Below are 13,726 nucleotides of genomic sequence, written 5' to 3'. Positions count from 1 at the left end.
AATGTCACTGACCAATCAGCTGGCATCTACCAGGACTCATCAATCTAGTATCTAATCTACTTGTATTCACTGAATTTTGACATTATTTTAAATGGGGAAGAACTCTTCTACCACTAAAAGCCAGGTAAATACATTTTTAATCCAGCTGCAGATTTAACCAGTTTCTAACACAGGATACACTTACAATAGTACTCTTGCAAAAACATTTTCTCATTCATGTTTGCTTTTTCCCCATTTTAGCCGACCCAGAAAGAGACGCAGCGTAGGTTTTTCTTTATCTCTGTTTATGCGTCTTTTAATACAGAGGCCCTGCAGATCTGAAGGATCAGAACGAGGATACTATTCCAGAGATGGGACACAAATGTGCAGAGCTACAAAAGCATTATAGGAAGATGCATATTTTGAAAGTTATAGGCAAAGATCAAAGCGTAAAAGTAGTTTGGTGAAGGGAGGATTAGATCAAAAATAACAGGGTTAACAGAAATGAAGGGTTACAGATTATTTTTGTCAAGTCTCCTGACCACAGAAGTTAACTTGAGAAACTTCAGTGAATAGTCAACTTGGCTCCAAGTTTAGCAATCAATGAAATCTTTCCCTACAGGAGTTTGATGGACGTTGTGTCACAATACTTAACATTGGTAGGCCTATAGAAAATGGTATACTACCGGTTGCCATAGCAACATCTTGTGTGCATTGCCATTAAAAGCTGAATGAGTCAAACGACAGTGTTATATAAATAAATGTACAATGCTGAGAAGTACAAGAAGTCCTTTACTTGATTTATTGTATATGCAAACCCCAGCCATTTGAACTACAATACAGTTTCCAAGTATTCAACAGAAATTCAGAACATATTAACCAGCTTTTATTTATCATCATAAAAAACCAACAACAGTCAGTCACTCTTCAGACTCCAGCTTTCATCTGGTTGTTGGGTGGCAGGGCCTTGCCCAGGTGGATCCCCACGGTCAGTCCAAACTCCTTGGCGGCATGTTTCTCCTGGACCTCAGGCTTCAGCTGGTAACCCTTCTCCCCATCAAAGCAGTCCAAGGGAGTGAAAGCAAGTGGGTTTTCTCCCAGGAGGCCTTGCAGGCGCGTGCGCCAGCCCTCCAGCATGGTACCACGTGCCTCAGAGGGAACGTGAGACGGGGCCCAGAAGATCTGAGGAGCCAGGACCTGGAAGCCACAGTAGTGAAGGATGCCATTCTGGAGAAAAAGGGAGAATAAAATCAGTGTTGATGCATACAATAAATAAGTTTCCTCTGGAACAGCTTTATGATAATCATTGATCCAAATAAAATACCTGCAGTGGCCAAAGGGTGACATTCATGTCTCCATTGATACCATTTGCACTGAACATGGACTCCTGAGACCCAGTGGTGAAGGAGAGCATGGCCTTCTTGTCCTGTGGAAAAAGATAAGATATACTGTAAGTAGGGAGAGATAGCTTAACAATAAGGCAAACCTCTTGATTTGCTTTGTTACCTTGAAGATTCCCTGGCTGTAGCGCTTCTCGTGGGTGAAGGCAAAGCCCAGTGTGAGCACCCGGTCCATCCAGCCCTTCATGATGGCAGGAACAGTGAACCAGTACATGGGGAACTGAGAAGTAGGGCTTAAGGTTAGTTCATAACAGAGGCATGGCTTAAAAGAATAACACATTTTCATTCTGGCTCTACCTGAAAAATGACGAGGTCAGCCTCAGTGAGTTTGCGTTGTTCTTCAGTGATATCAGCTGTAAGCTTTCCTGCCTCCCATGCCAGTTTGGTCTCCTCTCCGTAACAGAAGTGATCTGCATTCTTAACTTTTCCTGCAGGGAAAATAAATGTTTGCTGCGAGTCTGAAGACCAGTTTGAAAGCTAAACTATTTATTTTCAGTGAGGTATTTACCAGTGATGTCTTCAGCTGTAGCAGTGGCCTTAAACGTCATGGCATACAAGTCAGATACTTCTACTGTGCAGCCCTCAGCAGTTAAAACTTCCACCGCAGCGTCTTTGGCTGCAGAGTTGAACGAGCCAGAGCTCTGGTGTGCATACACAATCAACACTTTCTTGGATGCTAAAACAAGATTAAAATGAGAACACATCAGAACAGAAACATACCTATGAGATTCAACCTTAATCTGAACATGAGCTATACACTCAAGCCCTCAGCAAATACAAGAACACAAAGTTAAAAACATACCCATTTTGAAGCAGGAAATTGTAAATGCTGGATTTTACAATTAGACTATGTGTTGATGGAAAGAGTGGCTCATGCTAGAGCAAAGTGAAGAAGCTGCTTTTATACTCCACACCACTCAACACACTGCCTTCTGGCTCATTTCTCACAGGTGCTGTCAATCAGCAATCAAGGTCACTGACCAATCAGCTGGCAACTAACAGGACTCATCAATCTAGTATCTAATCTACATGTATTTACTGAATTTGGGCAGCATTTCAAATAGGGAGAGGAACATTTCTACGATTTAAAGCCAAGTATGTGTACATTTTAATACAGCTGCAGATTTAACCAGTTTCTAACATAGGATACACTTACAATAGTACTCTCGCAAAAACATTTTCTCATTCATTTTAATGTGTGCTTTTCCCCCGGTTTAGCCGACCCAGAAAGAGACGCAGCGTAGGTTTTTAGTATCTCTTATGCGTCTTTTCATACAGAGGCCCTGCAGATCTGAAGGATCAGAACGAGGATACTATTCCAGAGATGGGACACAAATGTGCAGAACTAAAAAAGCATTGTACAAAGATGCATATTTTGAAAGTTATAGGCAACTAAGATCAAAACGTAAAAGTAGTTTGGTGAAGGGAGGATTAGATCAAAATGACAGGGTTAACAGAAATGAAGTGTTTGAAATGAAGGGTTTGTAGTGCCGAGAGATAGGAGTCGGAGGCGGTGCATCGCAGGTGCAAATGGGTACTTTAATGAGCGACAGAAATGGACATGTTGTCGGGTCGCAGCCCAGGAAGAGAAGAGAAAGCGAAAGGGAGGACACGCAGTAAGTACACAGGAGGTACAGTCAACATTTGTGTCCGTGCGGAACAATACCCCCAACCTGTAGTTCCATGAGTGAATTATGTAACCCAGTTAATTAGTGATCACTACACAAGCCCCCCCAGAATTCAACCATGGACACAATCCTCGCGTCCGGGAGGAAGCACCACAGGGGCCGAGGAGGGTAGGGCCGCAGGCGAGGGCCGGGCCATGGAAAGGGCCGTCGGAAGGGGGCCGCAGGAGAGGGTAGGGGCCCCAACGAGGGCGAGGGCATCCCCACCGGGGGGTGGGCGGCGGGCCGGAACGGGCCGACGTCAGGGGGCCGCAGAAAGCAGGGTCGCTGTGTTGCGACGTGGGGACGGGCGTGAAAAACCCGGTGATCCCCAGCAGGGAGGAGCGCTGCCCGGCCACAGGCGAAGGCACAGCGGCGGCGGGTACGAAGTCCTCGGGAGGAAGGAGCCGTGTCCCCGGGAGAAAGGAGCCGTGTCCCCGGGAGAAAGGAGCCGTGGACAGGGGAGAGGCCAGACGGGGCGCCGCCCGAAGCCGCCGTCGAGGCGAACCGTGAGCCGCGGTTAGAGGTGAGGCCAGGCAGGGTCCAGAAGCGCGCCACTCACGGGCCGATGAAGGCATGGGCGACGCCCGAAAACCGCCGAGGCGAGGGAAGAGGCCAGACAGGGTCCCGAAGCACGCCACCCACGGGCCGATGAAGGCATGGGCGACGTCCGAAAACCGCCGAGGCGAGGGAAGAGGCCAGACAGGGTCCCGAAGCGCGCCACCCACGGGCCGATGAAGGCATGGGCGACGTCCGAAACCGCCGAGGCGAGGGAAGAGGCCAGACAGGGTCCCGAAGCACGCCACCCACGGGCCGATGAAGGCATGGGCGACGTCCGAAACCGTAGAGTCGAGGCGAGACGGGGTCCAGAAGCGCGCCACCCACGGGCCGAAGAAGGCATGGGCGACGTCCGAAACCGCCGAGGCGAGGGAAGAGGCCAGACAGGGTCCCGAAGCGCGCCACTCACGGGCCGATGAAGGCATGGGCGACGTCCGAAACCGCCGAGGCGAGGGAAGAGGCCAGACAGGGTCCCGAAGCACGCCACCCACGGGCCGATGAAGGCATGGGCGACGTCCGAAACCGTAGAGTCGAGGCGAGACGGGGTCCAGAAGCGCGCCACCCACGGGCCGATGAAGGCATGGGCGACGTCCGAAACCGCCGAGGCGAGGGAAGAGGCCAGACAGGGTCCCGAAGCGCGCCACTCACGGGCCGATGAAGGCATGGGCGACGTCCGAAACCGCCGAGGCGAGGGAAGAGGCCAGACAGGGTCCCGAAGCACGCCACCCACGGGCCGATGAAGGCATGGGCGACGTCCGAAACCGTAGAGTCGAGGCGAGACGGGGTCCAGAAGCGCGCCACCCACGGGCCGAAGAAGGCATGGGCGACGCCCGAAGCCGCCGTCGAGGTGGTGAAAAAGCGAGAGGGTCCACACGAGGCCGACCAGACATGGTCGAACCTCCTCTCAGGCACCAGAAAAAAACTCAAAAGGGTCGTCCTGTCCACGATCAAAAACAGGTGGGCGAAATTGCGAGAGGATCCACACGAGGCTGACCAGACTTGATCGAACCTCCTCTCCGGCACCACAAAAAAAAACAGTCGGATGTCGATAGCCGCTAGCTGCTAGTCGTTAGCTGTCGTCGTCAGCCGTTGCTAGCTGTCGTCGTTAGCCGTTGGTAGCTGCTAGCTGTCAGCTGTCGTGGCTAGCTGTCGTTAGCCGTTGGTAGCTGCTAGCTGTTAGCAGTCGTGGCTAGCCGTTCTCGACGGCCGTTAGTCGCTGTCGTCGGCGTCGGAGCCTCTGCTAGGCGGCGTGCCCCCACCAGGGAAGGTGCTGCAGCGTGTAGTGGCAAGCACCTCAGGGGAAAATCGCGGGGCGGCCAGGAAGAACCGGCTAGCTTCTTCGGCCAAAGCGCGGGGCTCAACACTAGCCGTGTTAGCTAGCGCAGCCTGGACATGCAGCCGCATGTCCCGAAGAAACAGCTCCATGAGGTAGAAGACGGGTTCCTCCATACTTAGCAGGTCGCGGGAATGGCGAGCGACGTCCTCAGCCATTCCGTGGGGCGCACCGAGCCTCAGTCTGTGTGCACGTGGCAGCCACGGACGTCTCCAAAAATCTCCGGCATTTCGAGAAAAACAGCGTTTGTTTTTTGCCGTGTTCGGTTCAGTCTCGGATACTTCGCGAGACTTATGTCGGGGTCACCAATGTAGTGCCGAGAGATAGGAGTCGGAGGCGGTGCATCGAAGGTGCAAATGGGTACTTTAATGAGCGACAGAAATGGACATGTTGTCGGGTCGCAGCCCAGGAAGAGAAGAGAAAGCGAAAGGGAGGACACGCAGTAAGTACACAGGAGGTACAGTCAACATTTGTGTCCGTGCGGAACAATACCCCCAACCTGTAGTTCCATGAGTGAATTATGTAACCCAGTTAATTAGTGATCACTACAGGTTACAGATTATTTTTGTCAAGTCTCCTGACCACAGAAGAACTTGAGAAACTTCAGTGAATAGTCAACTTGGCTCTAAGTTTAGCAATCAGTGAAATCTTTCCCTACAGGAGTTTGATGGACATTGTGTCACAATACTTAACATTGGTAAGCCTAAAGAAAATGGTATACTACCGGTTGCCATAGCGACATATTGTGTGCATTGCCATTAAAGCTGAATGAGTCAAACGACAGTGTTATATAAAAGTAAAATGCTGAGAAGTACAAGTAGTGCTTTACTTGATTTATTGGCTCTAATTATTGTATATGCAAACCCCAGCCATTTGAACTACAATACAGTTTCCAAGTATTCAACAGAAATTCAGAACATATTAACCAGCTTTTATTTATCATCATAAAAAACCAACAACAGTCATTCACTCTTCAGACTCCAGCTTTCATCTGGTTGTTGGGTGGCAGGGCCTTGCCCAGGTGGATCCCCACGGTCAGTCCAAACTCCTTGGCGGCATGTTTCTCCTGGACCTCAGGCTTCAGCTGGTAACCCTTCTCCCCATCAAAGCAGTCCAAGGGAGTGAAAGAAAGTGGGTTTTCTCCCAGGAGGCCTTGCATGCGCGTACGCCAGCCCTCCAGCATGGTACCGCGTGCCTCAGAGGGAACGTGAAACGGGGCCCAGAAGATCTGAGGAGCCAGGACCTGGAAGCCACAGTAGTGCAGGATGCCATTCTGGAGAAAAAATAAATAAAAATGGGTGTTGATGCATACAATAAATACGTTTCCTCTGGAACAGCTTTTTGATAAACATTGATCCAAATAAAAATACCTGCAGTGGCCAAAGAGTGACATTCATGTCTCCATTGATGCCATTTGCACTGAACATGGACTCCTGAGACCCAGTGGTGAAGGAGAGCATGGCCTTCTTGTCCTGTGGAAAAAGATAAGATATACCTTAAGTAGGGAGAGATAGCTTAACAATAAGGCAAACCTCTTGATTTGCTTTGTTACCTTGAAGATTCCCTGGCTGTAGCGCTTCTCGTGGGTGAAGGCAAAGCCCAGTGTGAGCACCCGGTCCATCCAGCCCTTCATGATGGCAGGAACAGTGAACCAGTACATGGGGAACTGAGAAGTAGGGCTTAAGGTTAGTTCATAACAGAGGCATGGCTTAAAAGAACACATTTTCATTCTGGCTCTACCTGAAAAATGACGAGGTCTGCCTCAGTGAGTTTGCGTTGTTCTTCAGTGATATCAGCAGTAAGCTTTCCTGCCTCCCATGCCAGTTTGGTCTCCTCCGCATAACAGAAGTGATCTGCATTCTTAACTTTTCCTGCAGGGAAAATAAATGTTTGCAAGTCTGAAGACCAAAGCTAAACTATTTATTTTCAGTGAGGTATTTACCAGTGATGTCTTCAGCTGTAGCAGTGGCCTTAAACGTCATGGCATACAGGTCAGATACTTCTACTGTGCAGCCCTCAGCAGTTAAAACTTCCACCGCGGCGTCTTTGGCTGCAGAGTTGAACGAGCCAGAGCTCTGGTGTGCATACACAATCAACACTTTCTTGGATGCTAAATAAGAATCAAATGAGAACACATCAGAACAGAAACATACCTATGAGATTCAATCATTAATCTGAACATGATCTATACACTCAAGCCCTCAGCAAATACAAGAACACAAAGTTAAAAACATACCCATTTTGAAGCAGGAAATTGTAAATGCTGGATTTTACAATTAGACTGTGTGTTGATGGAAAGAGTTGCTCATGCTAGAGCAAAGTGAAGAAGCTGCTTTTATACTCCACACCACTCAACACACTGCCTTCTGGCTCATTTCTCACAGGTGCTGTCAATCAGCAATCAATGTCACTGACCAATCAGCTGGCATCTACCAGGACTCATCAATCTAGTATCTAATCTACTTGTATTCACTGAATTTGGGCAGCATTTCAAATAGGGAGAGGAACTCTTCCACCACTAAAAGCCAATTAAATGTACATTTTTAATCCAGCTTCAGATTTAACCAGTTTCTAACACAGGATACACTTACAATAGTACTCTTGCAAAAACATTTTCTCATTAATTTTAATGTGTGCTTTTCCCCGGTTTAGCCGACCCAGAAAGAGACGCAGCGTAGGTTTTTCGTGTCTCTTTATGCGTCTTTTAATACAGAGGCCCTGCAGATCTGAAGGATCAGAACGAGGATACTATTCTAGAGATGGGACACAAATGTGCAGAGCTACAAAAGCATTATACAAAGATGCATATTTTGAAAGTTATAGGCAACAAAGATCAAAGCGTAATAGTTGGTGATGGGAGGATTAGATCAAAATGACAGGATAGACAGAAATTAAGCATTTGAAATGAAGGGTTACAGATTATTTTTGTCAAGTCTCCTGACCACAGAAGTTAACTTGAGAAACTTCAGTGAATAGTCAACTTGGCTCCAAGTTTAGCAATCAGTGAAATCTTTCCCTACAGGAGTTTGATGGACATTGTGTCACAATACTTAACATTGGTAGGCCTATAGAAAATGGTATACTACCGGTTGCCATAGCGACATCTTGTGTGCATTGCCATTAAAGCTGAATGAGTCAAACGACAGTGTTATATAAATAAATGTAAAATGCTGAGAAGTACAAGTAGTGCTTTACTTGATGTATTGGCTCTAATTATTGTATATGCAAACCCCAGCCATTTGAACTACAATACAGTTTCCAAGTATTCAACAGAAATTCAGAACATATTAACCAGCTTTTATTTATCATCATAAAAAACCAACAACAGTCATTCACTCTTCAGACTCCAGCTTTCATCTGGTTGTTGGGTGGCAGGGCCTTGCCCAGGTGGATCCCCACGGTCAGTCCAAACTCCTTGGCGGCATGTTTCTCCTGGACCTCAGGCTTCAGCTGGTAACCCTTCTCCCCATCAAAGCAGTCCAAGGGAGTGAAAGAAAGTGGGTTTTCTCCCAGGAGGCCTTGCATGCGCGTAGCACCAGCCCTCCAGCATGGTACCGCGTGCCTCAGAGGGAACGTGAAACGGGGCCCAGAAGATCTGAGGAGCCAGGACCTGGAAGCCACAGTAGTGCAGGATGCCATTCTGGAGAAAAAATAAATAAAAATGGGTGTTGATGCATACAATAAATACGTTTCCTCTGGAACAGCTTTTTGATAAACATTGATCCAAATAAAAATACCTGCAGTGGCCAAAGAGTGACATTCATGTCTCCATTGATGCCATTTGCACTGAACATGGACTCCTGAGACCCAGTGGTGAAGGAGAGCATGGCCTTCTTGTCCTGTGGAAAAAGATAAGATATACCTTAAGTAGGGAGAGATAGCTTAACAATAAGGCAAACCTCTTGATTTGCTTTGTTACCTTGAAGATTCCCTGGCTGTAGCGCTTCTCGTGGGTGAAGGCAAAGCCCAGCGTGAGCACCCGGTCCATCCAGCCCTTCATGATGGCAGGAACAGTGAACCAGTACATGGGGAACTGAGAAGTAGGGCTTAAGGTTAGTTCATAACAGAGGCATGGCTTAAAAGAACACATTTTCATTCTGGCTCTACCTGAAAAATGACGAGGTCTGCCTCAGTGAGTTTGCGTTGTTCTTCAGTGATATCAGCAGTAAGCTTTCCTGCCTCCCATGCCAGTTTGGTCTCCTCCGCATAACAGAAGTGATCTGCATTCTTAACTTTTCCTGCAGGGAAAATAAATGTTTGCTGCGAGTCTGAAGACCAAAGCTAAACTATTTATTTTCAGTGAGGTATTTACCAGTGATGTCTTCAGCTGTAGCAGTGGCCTTAAACTTCATGGCATACAGGTCAGATACTTCTACTGTGCAGCCCTCAGCAGTTAAAACTTCCACCGCAGGCGTCTTTGGCTGCAGAGTTGAACGAGCCAGAGCTCTGGTGTGCATACACAATCAACACTTTCTTGGATGCTAAATCAAGAATCAAATTAGAACACATCAGAACAGAAACATACCTATGAGATTCAACATTAATCTGAACATGATCTATACACTCAAGCCCTCAGCAAATACAAGAACACAAAGTTAAAAACATACCCATTTTGAAGCAGGAAATTGTAAATGCTGGATTTTACAATTAGACTGTGTGTTGATGGAAAGAGTGGCTCATGCTAGAGCAAAGTGAAGAAGCTGCTTTTATACTCCACACCACTCAACACACTGCCTTCTGGCTCATTTCTCACAGGTGCTGTCAATCAGCAATCAATGTCACTGACCAATCAGCTGGCATCTACCAGGACTCATCAATCTAGTATCTAATCTACTTGTATTCACTGAATTTGGACATTATTTAAATGGGAGAGGAACTCTTCTACCACTAAAAGCCAATTAAATGTACATTTTAATCCAGCTTCAGATTTAACCAGTTTCTAACACAGGATACACTTACAATAGTACTCTTGCAAAAACATTTTCTCATTAATTTTAATGTGTGCTTTTTCCCCGGTTCAGCCGAAAGAGACGCAGCGTAGGTTTTTCGTGTCTCTTATGCGTCTTTTAAATACAGAGGCCCTGCAGATCTGAAGGATCAGAACGAGGATACTATTCCAGAGATGGGACACAAATGTGCAGAGCTACAAAAGCATTATACAAAGATGCATATTTTGAAAGTTATAGGCAACAAAGATCAAAGCGTAATAGTTTGGTGATGGGAGGATTAGATCAAAATGACAGGATAGACAGAAATTAAGCGTTGAAATGAAGGGTTACAGATTATTTTTGTCAAGTCTCCTGACCACAGAAGTTAACTTGAGAAACTTCAGTGAATAGTCAACTTGGCTCCAAGTTTAGCAATCAGTGAAATCTTTCCCTACAGGAGTTTGATGGACATTGTGTCACAATACTTAACATTGGTAGGCCTATAGAAAATGGTATACTACCGGTTGCCATAGCGACATCTTTTGTGCATTGCCATTAAAGCTGAATGAGTCAAACGACAGTGTTATATAAATAAATGTACAATGCTGAGAAGTACAAGTAGTGCTTTACTTGAGTATTGGCTATTATTGTATATGCAAACCCCAGCCATTTGAACTACAATACAGTTTCCAAGTATTCAACAGAAATTCAGAACATATTAACCAGCTTTTATTTATCATCATAAAAAACCAACAACAGTCAGTCACTCTTCAGACTCCAGCTTTCATCTGGTTGTTGGGTGGCAGGGCCTTGCCCAGGTGGATCCCCACGGTCAGTCCAAACTCCTTGGCGGCATGTTTCTCCTGGACCTCAGGCTTCAGCTGGTAACCCTTCTCCCCATCAAAGCAGTCCAAGGGAGTGAAAGCAAGTGGGTTTTCTCCCAGGAGGCCTTGCAGGCGCGTGCGCCAGCCCTCCAGCATGGTACCGCGTGCCTCAGAGGGAACGTGAGACGGGGCCCAGAAGATCTGAGGAGCCAGAACCTGGAAGCCACAGTAGTGCAGGATGCCATTCTGGAGAAAAAAAAGGGAGAATAAAATCAGTGTTGATGCATACAATAAATAAGTTTCCTCTGGAACAGCTTTATGATAATCATTGATCCAAATAAAATACCTGCAGTGGCCAAAGGGTGACATTCATGTCTCCATTGATACCATTTGCACTGAACATGGACTCCTGAGACCCAGTGGTGAAGGAGAGCATGGCCTTCTTGTCCTGTGGAAAAAAGATAAGATATACTGTAAGTAGGGAGAGATAGCTTAACAATAAGGCAAACCTCTTGATTTGCTTTGTTACCTTGAAGATTCCCTGGCTGTAGCGCTTCTCGTGGGTGAAGGCAAAGCCCAGTGTGAGCACCCGGTCCATCCAGCCCTTCATGATGGCAGGAACAGTGAACCAGTACATGGGGAACTGAGAAGTAGGGCTTAAGGTTAGTTCATAACAGAGGCATGGCTTAAAAGAATAACACATTTTCATTCTGGCTCTACCTGAAAAATGACGAGGTCAGCCTCAGTGAGTTTGCGTTGTTCTTCAGTGATATCAGCTGTAAGCTTTCCTGCCTCCCATGCCAGTTTGGTCTCCTCTCCGTAACAGAAGTGATCTGCATTCTTAACTTTTCCTGCAGGGAAAATAAATGTTTGCTGCGAGTCTGAAGACCAGTTTGAAAGCTAAACTATTTATTTTCAGTGAGGTATTTACCAGTGATGTCCTCAGCTGTAGCAGTGGCCTTAAACGTCATGGCATACAGGTCAGATACTTCTACTGTGCAGCCCTCAGCAGTTAAAACTTCCACCGCAGCGTCTTTGGCTGCAGAGTTGAACGAGCCAGAGCTCTGGTGTGCATACACAATCAACACTTTCTTGGATGCTAAAACAAGATTAAAATGAGAACACATCAGAACAGAAACATACCTATGAGATTCAACCTTAATCTGAACATGAGCTATACACTCAAGCCCTCAGCAAATACAAGAACACAAAGTAAAAACATACCCATTTTGAAGCAGGAAATTGTAAATGCTGGATTTTACAATTAGACTGTGTGTTGATGGAAAGAGTGGCTCATGCTAGAGCAAAGTGAAGAAGCTGCTTTTATACTCCACACCACTCAACACACTGCCTTCTGGCTCATTTCTCACAGGTGCTGTCAATCAGCAATCAAGGTCACTGACCAATCAGCTGGCAACTAACAGGACTCATCAATCTAGTATCTAATCTACATGTATTTACTGAATTTGGGCAGCATTTCAAATAGGGAGAGGAACATTTCTACAACTTAAAGCCAAGTATGTGTACATTTTAATACAGCTGCAGATTTAACCAGTTTCTAACACAGGATACACTTACAATAGTACTCTTGCAAAAACATTTTCTCATTAATTTTAATGTGTGCTTTTCCCCGGTTTAGCCGACCCAGAAAGAGACGCAGCGTAGGATTTTAGTATCTCTTATGCGTCTTTTCATACAGAGGCCCTGCAGATCTGAAGGATCAGAACGAGGATACTATTCCAGAGATGGGACACAAATGTGCAGAACTAAAAAAGCATTGTACAAAGATGCATATTTTGAAAGTTATAGGCAACTAAGATCAAAACGTAAAAGTAGTTTGGTGAAGGGAGGATTAGATCAAAATGACAGGGTTAACAGAAATGAAGTGTTTGAAATGAAGGGTTTGTAGTGCCGAGAGATAGGAGTCGGAGGCGGTGCATCGCAGGTGCAAATGGGTACTTTAATGAGCGACAGAAATGGACAGGTTGTCGGGTCGCAGCCCAGGAAGAGAAGAGAAAGCGAAAGGGAGGACACGCAGTAAGTACACAGGAGGTACAGTCAACATTTGTGTCCGTGCGGAACAATACCCCCAACCTGTAGTTCCATGAGTGAATTATGTAACCCAGTTAATTAGTGATCACTACACAAGCCCCCCCAGAATTCAACCATGGACACAATCCTCGCGTCCGGGAGGAAGCACCACAGGGGCCGAGGAGGGTAGGGCCGCAGGCGAGGGCCGGGCCATGGAAAGGGCCGTCGGAAGGGGGGCCGCAGGAGAGGGTAGGGGCCCCAACGAGGGCGAGGGCATCCCCACCGGGGGGTGGGCGGCGGGCCGGAACGGGCCGACGTCAGGGGGCCGCAGAAAGCAGGGTCGCTGTGTTGCGACGTGGGGACGGGCGTGAAAAACCCGGTGGTCCCCAGCAGGGAGGAGCGCTGCCCGGCCACAGGCGAAGGCACAGCGGCGGCGGGTACGAAGTCCTCGGGAGGAAGGAGCCGTGTCCCCGGGAGAAAGGAGCCGTGTCCCCGGGAGAAAGGAGCCGTGGACAGGGGAGAGGCCAGACAGGGTCCCGAAGCACGCCACCCACGGGCCGATGAAGGCATGGGCGACGTCCGAAACCGTAGAGTCGAGGCGAGACGGGGTCCAGAAGCGCGCCACCCACGGGCCGAAGAAGGCATGGGCGACGTCCGAAACCGCCGAGGCGAGGGAAGAGGCCAGACAGGGTCCCGAAGCGCTGCCACTCACGGGCCGATGAAGGCATGGGCGACGTCCGAAAACCGCCGAGGCGAGGGAAGAGGCCAGACAGGGTCCCGAAGCACGCCACTCACGGGCCGATGAAGGCATGGGCGACGTCCGAAACCGTAGAGTCGAGGCCAGACAGGGTCCCGAAGCACGCCACCCACGGGCCGATGAAGGCATGGGCGACGTCCGAAACCGCCGAGGCGAGGGAAGAGGCCAGACAGGGTCCCGAAGCACGCCACCCACGGGCCGATGAAGGCATGGGCGACGTCCGAAACCGTAGAGTCGAGGCGAGACGGGGTC

At 47.9% G+C, this 13,726-nt stretch overlaps 3 protein-coding genes and 1 pseudogene across 3 annotated transcripts; all 4 read right to left on the bottom strand.

Moving 5' to 3' along the window:
• Window positions 1-843: 843 nt before the first annotated feature.
• On the bottom strand, window positions 844-2,283 carry LOC117481041 (ribosyldihydronicotinamide dehydrogenase [quinone]-like). Its single transcript, XM_034128495.1, has 6 exons — window positions 2,182-2,283; window positions 1,888-2,055; window positions 1,677-1,807; window positions 1,486-1,599; window positions 1,304-1,405; window positions 844-1,206 (listed from the first exon to the last, which is right to left on the bottom strand). Exons 1-6 carry the CDS (start codon window positions 2,183-2,185, stop codon window positions 907-909), a joined length of 819 nt encoding a protein of 272 aa, XP_033984386.1. The 5' UTR covers window positions 2,186-2,283; the 3' UTR covers window positions 844-906.
• Window positions 2,284-5,844: 3,561 nt separating this feature from the next.
• Window positions 5,845-7,316, bottom strand: LOC117481039 (NAD(P)H dehydrogenase [quinone] 1-like). The gene is made up of 6 exons (XM_034128492.1): window positions 7,171-7,316; window positions 6,877-7,044; window positions 6,675-6,805; window positions 6,487-6,600; window positions 6,305-6,406; window positions 5,845-6,207 (listed from the first exon to the last, which is right to left on the bottom strand). The coding sequence occupies exons 1-6, from the start codon at window positions 7,172-7,174 to the stop codon at window positions 5,908-5,910; spliced, it is 819 nt and encodes a 272-aa protein (XP_033984383.1). The 5' UTR covers window positions 7,175-7,316; the 3' UTR covers window positions 5,845-5,907.
• An 894-nt stretch (window positions 7,317-8,210) lies between these two features.
• Window positions 8,211-9,668, bottom strand: LOC117481035 (annotated as a pseudogene).
• Window positions 9,669-10,569: 901 nt separating this feature from the next.
• Window positions 10,570-12,083, bottom strand: LOC117481042 (ribosyldihydronicotinamide dehydrogenase [quinone]-like). Its single transcript, XM_034128496.1, has 6 exons — window positions 11,911-12,083; window positions 11,618-11,785; window positions 11,407-11,537; window positions 11,216-11,329; window positions 11,033-11,134; window positions 10,570-10,932 (listed from the first exon to the last, which is right to left on the bottom strand). The coding sequence occupies exons 1-6, from the start codon at window positions 11,912-11,914 to the stop codon at window positions 10,633-10,635; spliced, it is 819 nt and encodes a 272-aa protein (XP_033984387.1). The 5' UTR covers window positions 11,915-12,083; the 3' UTR covers window positions 10,570-10,632.
• Window positions 12,084-13,726: the final 1,643 nt, after the last annotated feature.

This window comes from Trematomus bernacchii, unplaced genomic scaffold (assembly GCF_902827165.1).
Source record: "Trematomus bernacchii unplaced genomic scaffold, fTreBer1.1, whole genome shotgun sequence".
Taxonomy (NCBI): domain Eukaryota; kingdom Metazoa; phylum Chordata; class Actinopteri; order Perciformes; family Nototheniidae; genus Trematomus; species Trematomus bernacchii.
Note: the sequence above shows the minus strand (reverse complement) of the source record. Positions and strands in the feature narration are given on the sequence as shown.

Bases quoted from the DNA above. Each gene is read 5' to 3' on its own strand.
- LOC117481041 (XM_034128495.1), bottom strand. The intron at 1,808-1,887 runs GTAAATACCTCA...TTTTCCCTGCAG, and splicing joins TACAGCTGAAGACATCACTG to GAAAAGTTAAGAATGCAGAT. The intron at 1,207-1,303 runs GTATTTTATTTG...CTTTTTCTCCAG, and splicing joins TCACCCTTTGGCCACTGCAG to AATGGCATCCTTCACTACTG.
- LOC117481039 (XM_034128492.1), bottom strand. The intron at 6,806-6,876 runs GTAAATACCTCA...TTTTCCCTGCAG, and splicing joins TACAGCTGAAGACATCACTG to GAAAAGTTAAGAATGCAGAT. The intron at 6,601-6,674 runs GTAGAGCCAGAA...CCTACTTCTCAG, and splicing joins CAGACCTCGTCATTTTTCAG to TTCCCCATGTACTGGTTCAC.
- LOC117481042 (XM_034128496.1), bottom strand. The intron at 11,538-11,617 runs GTAAATACCTCA...TTTTCCCTGCAG, and splicing joins TACAGCTGAGGACATCACTG to GAAAAGTTAAGAATGCAGAT. The intron at 11,135-11,215 runs GTAACAAAGCAA...TTTTTTCCACAG, and splicing joins ACAGCCAGGGAATCTTCAAG to GACAAGAAGGCCATGCTCTC.